This window comes from Epinephelus lanceolatus, chromosome 21, assembly GCF_041903045.1.
Source record: "Epinephelus lanceolatus isolate andai-2023 chromosome 21, ASM4190304v1, whole genome shotgun sequence".
NCBI lineage: Eukaryota > Metazoa > Chordata > Actinopteri > Perciformes > Serranidae > Epinephelus > Epinephelus lanceolatus.
In genome coordinates, this window is record NC_135754.1 from 38,077,698 (window position 1) to 38,084,623 (window position 6,926).

The 6,926-nt window shown below is 40.1% G+C and overlaps 1 protein-coding gene across 1 annotated transcript; it reads left to right on the plus strand.

Annotated features, from left to right (window-relative positions):
* The first annotated feature begins 673 nt into the window (after nt 1-673).
* Nucleotides 674-6,926, plus strand: tvp23b (trans-golgi network vesicle protein 23 homolog B (S. cerevisiae)). Its single transcript, XM_033610688.2, has 7 exons — nt 674-768; nt 3,910-3,986; nt 4,287-4,431; nt 4,514-4,603; nt 4,781-4,906; nt 6,128-6,256; nt 6,350-6,926. Exons 1-7 carry the CDS (start codon nt 757-759, stop codon nt 6,374-6,376), a joined length of 606 nt encoding a protein of 201 aa, XP_033466579.1. The 5' UTR covers nt 674-756; the 3' UTR covers nt 6,377-6,926.

Here is a 6,926-nt window from a genome sequence, read left to right on the forward strand (position 1 = left end):
CAGTTGACACTGTGCTGACTTGCTCCAGAAGTGGTGGGGCCCTTTGCATACCTGTGCCCAGGGGCCCATTGTCTTATAATCCTCCGATGGCTGTGTGAACAAATTAGTGTGCAAACTTACATTTAGTCCTCCTGTGGAGTTTTTTTTCATACAAAGCCACACTAAAATCAAGTCCAGATGTCCTCTCCACCATATCTAATTTTTAAAAATGTCAACCATAAAACTGTCTGTCCTGTTTTCTATAGAATCCATGCATCAGGGGGTACAAAACTTCTCATAAAGCACAACAAATGTTTACAAGGCCTACAGGTAGCACATTAATACACCTGCAGCATTTTACATATCAATGCGATAAAATAAAATAATATAATATAATATCATATAATATAATATAACATAACATAACATAACATAAGATAACGTGACATGACATGACGTAACATAATACAAGGTAACATAACATAACATAATATAATATAATATAATATAACATGACATGACATTATATAACATAACATAATATAATATAATATAATATAATATAATATAAACACATCAGTTATCGGGGGTATTATATAATAAGCACACGATCTAAACACTCCAATTAAACTAATTATTAAACTACTAAAATAAAAACGCAGCCTTTGCAATGACGTAACAATATACGTGACACGTTCTGGTCAGCTGACCACCGTGTACAGTGACGTGTATTCCAACTGAGCATGTAACCACGGAAGATCCTGCCGAAATTTCAACATGCTAACAGACGTAAGTGACTCGTTTTACTGTTTATTAGTTATGTGCAGTGTGTAATATGTCCAGCAGCTGATGTGGCGTCATGTAGTGAGATTAATAACATGAAGTTAGCTCGTCGACACAAAGTATCCTCCAGCTGAGTTGAACATCTGTCGTGCTAATGTCGCTAAGTAGTTAGCTAGCATGCTAGCTTTGGTGGCTATTTACATGTACACACAGCGAACGTTAGCTTAGCTTCGGCTTTCCAAACCTCATAGCGGTGAAGTTTTCCTTTGATAAACAGTCACACAAGTGTTTAGTTTACGTTTGTGTACCGTTACATAGATATAAACTTTGTTGCTAACAGTCAGCTAACGCTAGCAAGCAGCATCAGTGTCAGCTAACGTTAGCTGTTAGCTTAACTTAGCTACGTTGTTCCATTATTACAATGCTGAAACAAAGATATAAACCAGCACCTTAAATCAACAGCGACACTTCTGCTGTTGATTTATATGTCATGTGTAATTTTAAAGGAGAGGCCATTTTCTTGAAGTGTGGTTGTATCGGCTACTCATCCATAGACTGTGTAATTTAATTTAATTTAATTTAATTTAATTTAATTTAATTACCTAATATATTCCGCTGCTGTTAATTGAATTCACTGTATCGGTGCTTTGGCAACACACATGAAATGTTATGCTAATAAAGCTAAGTAAATTGAAATGAACTGACTAAAACACAGTGTTGGGTACGTTACTCTCTAAATGTAATAAATTACATATCATTCGTTGCTTTCATTTGTAAGTAATCACTTACTTATTGCACTACTTTTGAGATACTTTCACCAAAATGACCTCAGAAGAACTGATGTTGATTTTAAATGGATGAGGGTCGTGTTGTTTCACAGCAGGTAATCAGGTCTGACACATTAATATGTTCACAAACAGTGGTTACTACTTTGTATTAAAATCACCTGCTGATATTTATAGTTGCAGGATGATATAAAACAATTAAACAGCCTAAACTGTTTAAAATAAATGAATCTCGTGGACACAGGGAGGGTCAGGCACATGATCAGAGTCTGATAATTGTGAGATATGGATAAATATTTGTGGGCCTATGATGTGAAACACAATAAACAAATATTGAGGTTAGCACAACAAACAGAAGGGTGTGTGATCAAGTCACTGTGACGAGGGCAATGCCGGTTCCTCCTCATATCCTGGAGCACCTTCCTTCTGGCTGAAGCCTGCGGGCTCACGTGTCATGGCCGTGCTTCTCTGTGGCATCACACAGGCTCAACAACAACACGTATCTTAGCCACCTAAACAAAGTCCCACCTAAAAGGTCAATATCAGCTGAAGTGAACGCTATATAGAGACTATTTTACCTTAATGTCAGAGTGATTTCCAACAGGAAAAAGAAGCTGTTATGTTGCCTTCTTCCAAGTCAGACTCCATTGAGCAAAATAATGATTTAACATCTCTGATCACAGGAGCTGCTGGTCTGCTGCTGCCTCCATCAGCTAGTTTGTTTGAGCTATTGTGTGATTCAGGTGTTTTAAAGGGTTAGTTCGCATTCACCAAAGTCACACAATAACACTAACTAACTAACTAACTAACTTGTCGAGGCAGCAGTAGACCAGCAGCTCCTTTGTTCTGTGTGCTAAAATTACTATTTTTGTTAATGGGGTTTGGTGAATTTAATGACCGTGTAAATGGTGAACTGTAGTTGTTAAAAACTGAAGCAGTGAAAATACTCTCAATGTAGCGTACACTTAAACTGATATTGATTTTTTTAGGCGGGGCTTTTTTTGTGCTCGCCAGAATATGTTTTGTTGCTGAGCCCCATCCACAGCAGTACATTGCTTAAGTCTGATTTATGGTCCTGCGGTGTACCTATGACGTACCTACGTCGTTGCCGTGATGCCGTCGTGAGCCCTTCGAACTTCTCCGTCACTCCATTTCATCGCGGTGCAATTCACCGCCAAAGCGGTAGGGGGCTGCGTTCCTTTCCTGAATGGTTATCGTCGTCTGTAGTTGATTCTTTGTTTAGCAACCGGCTTTTCCGGTCACAGTGAACAATGGCGACCGAGAGAGAGAGAATCTTGCTGGAGTTGGAGTTGTTGGATGTCGAAGAAAGTATGTTAATACTGCAACATCTACATCGCAACAGAAGATGTTTAAAGATGGCGGGGATGGCGCAATCTGGAAATACGGAACTGGAAATTTGTTGCTACCAAGCAAACAAATCACAGCCCTCTTGGTCTACGCTGGGTCTGCATCGCCTCGACGTGTAGTTACATTTTTTGGGAGGTGCACGTCAGGCTACGCCTTAGGCTACGCCTTGGGCTACGGCGAGCCTTCTGCGTAGCCACGTACCCTACGATGTAGGTACGTCGTTGATTTAACGCAGGACCATAAATCAGGCTTTAGCTTCTGTGTCTGACTCTGACAACAATAAAAAACAATAAAATGCACAGTAAACATAAAGTGCAAATTCTCAATAAACAAACTAGATAAATAAAACATCTCCAAAAAGGAGTAGGAAGAAGAATACACATACATGGTCCTACTCATTTTGAACTTAGTGTTTATTGAATATACATAGGAATAATAAGCTTAACATCTATCCAGTATAACATAACCATTTACCTTTACCTAGTTAATCAAATATAACTTAAAGGTCCAGTGTGGAAGATTTAGGAGGATTTAGTGGCATCTAGCAGTGTGTGTAGCAACTAGCTAAAACTTCTCCAGCTAGAATTCCTTCAGTGTTTATTGTTCAGGAGGTTTTTATTGGGAGCTGGAAATCCACAGAGGTCTATTCCTCTATTTGTAGGTGATTATACACTAAAGAAAACATACTTATTATGTTCAGTTTCTGCCAATATATCATTGTAAATCCTGCACACTGGATGTCGTTTTATATAGACATACATAATCATTGTGCAGATGCCATCCAGCATAGATAGATAGATTTTTCTTACTGAATACACAAAGAACACGAAGAATTTAAGAACCAGTATTGTTAGTAAAGACTAAAACATGTTGTTACTGCTCAGCTCACATGACAGATGACTGGTCCTTATGTAAACAGAGCTGAGGCTGTAGTTAAGATGGTTTTGTGTACTTAGTCTCTGAGGATTCAGCCTCTTCCTTATTGATCCCTCAGGATACCAATGATGAAGACGTGTCTCTGTTTGACGCGGAGGAGGATGCAGGGAAAAGGTCAAAGAGGACCAATATTAAGTAAGTTAACAGAGCTGATGGACTATAAGTGTGTCTCAGTACTGGCTAAACTTCACATGATTTATTTTAGTTACTTTTCAAGCAAGAAAATGCCAAATATGTTCATGTTCCAGCTTTTACAAGTATCAGATCCTCACATTGAGGATCTGATACTTGTCTTTGTCATGCGTGACAGGAAACTGAATATACTGAGTTTTTGATTGTTGGTCGCGCAACACAAGCAGTTTGAATCCATCATGGCTTGTTTTACGATGCAGGTAAAACATGCTCAACGTTGTGTTAAACGTGTTCTGTCACCAGGCATCCAGTGGCCTCCTTCTTCCACCTCTTCTTCAGAGTTAGTGCCATCATCGTGTACCTGCTCTGTGGGATCATCAGTAGCAGTTTCATCGGCTGCATGGTCGCGATAATCCTCCTGCTGTCATGTGACTTCTGGACAGTAAAAGTATGTCCCTTATTTCTTTTTAAGATGCATAGAGTCATTAACAGGAATTCTTTTCACAGTGCTGATGTTAATGTTTTTACAGAACATCACTGGGAGGCTGATGGTCGGTCTGAGGTGGTGGAACCAGGTGGATGATGACGGACGTAGTCACTGGGTCTTTGAGGCTAGGAAGGTAAGCCTGCTTGTTCCATGTCGCTGTGTGCGCTTTGGTGTCACAGCAGTTGTTGTGTGTCACATGACACTGACCTCTTGGACTGTGTGGAGTTGATAAATGAGCTCTTTGACTTGTCAACAGGCTTTATGGTCTTTGCAGATGTCCTAGTTGTGAGAATATCCTGTTTTCTTTCAGGGAACTGGGAAGCAACAGGCGTCAGATTCTGAGTCCCGAATCTTCTGGATCGGACTGGTTGTCTGTCCGGTCCTCTGGGTCATCTTTGCTTTCAGCACCCTTTTTTCCTTCAGGATTAAATGGGTGGTAAGTCCTCAACTTTAAAGGATAAAACTGCAGTCATTTTATGTTGTCTTACTGTCAACAAATCCCCAAAAAGACTGTCATTGTGTTAGCCCATTTCTGAATACTCTCTGACCTTTCTGCACTGTCTAAGGCTCTCAGCACCAAGCCTACAGCTAAACCCCACCCCAGGGTATTTTGGCATTTCAAGATGTTTCATATTCTCAAAATTACTTCCTGATAGTGCTGATTAGCCACACTGTTCGCCACATACTTGTTTGACAAATAGCTTAAGTTTAAAAGAGTTTAAAGAAGAGCGTTGTTGCTAAAACAGGAAGATGGCGTATGACCATAGCAGAAGCTGCAGGTCATAGGTCATCCTCCAAGCTTGCCCAGGTGCTCTGTCATGCCTCTCTGCACCTGAGTGGCAAAGTGATAAACATCGCCGTGAGCAGAAACCCTGCAATGAGCCATGGCTTTGATAGTTAATCATTCATGAATACACACCCAATGAGCCCATGGATGGATTACTGAACGGGCCGACCAGGCGCTGGTCCAGGGGCCCAAAGTGTCAGGGGCCCCCAGGGCTTGACTTGCAAATTGTAACTTAATTCACACGTGGTGACCAGAAAGAGACTCAAAACAAACATAAAGAGATTCAAAGACAAAAAACTCACTACAAAAAGGGGCAAAACGATCAAAAAAATACACGAAATTACATAAAAGAGAAATGAAATGACACAAAACCACGATAAATGCATAACGACAATAAAGACGTGCAAAACAACAACAAAAATATAGTCTGTGTGTCCCTGTGTAGATGAGGTGGGGCCTTTTGCAGATGTGTTCCCAGGTGCCCCATTGTCTCATGATCCACCCATGACTCAGCCAACGAACAATATGCATTCAAACTAAAATAGCAGCAAGTACTTTCATGTTTGCTTTTTTGTGCTTGTGTTAATATGATTGTTGCATGTGACAGAGCTGCTTAATTATTTATATGTGACTAAAAAAGCTAAGAGAGCTTGTGGAACGAGGCAAACTCGCCGCTCCCTTATCTCCCAGCTGATTAGATGCGAGCAGTGCGACGCTGGCGGCAGTATCTCCCAGAATGCGAGACATTGGCTCAGGTGTAATTGGGTTGATAATAAGATACATATGAACGACCATCAGCCTCGTACTTTCATAAAGTCCTTTTGCTGTCAAATCACAAATATTAAACTGTGACTGTCGTCCTCCACACAGCCTGTTGTGATCATGGGCGTGGTGTTGCAAGGGGCCAACCTCTACGGATACGTGCGGTGTAAAGTGGGAGGCAAGACCAGCTTAAAGAACATGGCTACAAATTATTTTGGACGACAGTTCCTCAAACAGGTGACTTTATATTTTGAGTAGAACACACTGATTAGTCTCAGTGTTTGTTGTTAATGAATCCTCACGTGTGTGTGTTGTGTTTTCCGTCCCCAGGCACTGTCTAAAGAAGAGGAATCGTAGTGTGCAGCTCTGCGATTTTAACACGTTTGCATTATTCTTAATGCTGTTATATCTATTTTATTTAGCAGGTATGTACGTAGAGAGAAACCTTTTTGCAATCTGAACTGAAAATAACTGTTTTTGATTTTTTCTTTTCTTTCTAACTTCATGTGTGACCCCATCAGTCCCAAATCTATAGAGGGTTTTCTTAGAGAGGTTTGAGGTCTGATGGCTGTTTCCAATAACTGAGGCAATAAACCCCAAAGACTTTAACTTTGTGTACATGCATGAATGAAACAGGGTGTAAAGGCTTCAGATGTAGTTTGATGTGTCCTGTCGTCTCACAGCTCCCTGAGGTGTCTTATTTAGTTTGTTTTCATTGCCTCTTCAATCTTTATAAAACTAAACCTTGTCGTTTCTGAGAGGTGTCGTACAAACATTTTTGTTTGTATAAAAGAAAAGGTTGTAAAGTAACAGTGCAAAGAATTCCAGGAGATTTGTAAATATGTATGTAAAGAAACTATGTGGAACATCTTCTTTTGTGCAAATACATTTGTAACATTTTTCCGAA

Bases quoted from the DNA above. Each gene is read 5' to 3' on its own strand.
- tvp23b (XM_033610688.2), top strand. The intron at 3,987-4,286 runs GTAAGTTAACAG...TTCTGTCACCAG, and splicing joins TCAAAGAGGACCAATATTAA to GCATCCAGTGGCCTCCTTCT. The intron at 4,907-6,127 runs GTAAGTCCTCAA...TCCTCCACACAG, and splicing joins CCTTCAGGATTAAATGGGTG to CCTGTTGTGATCATGGGCGT.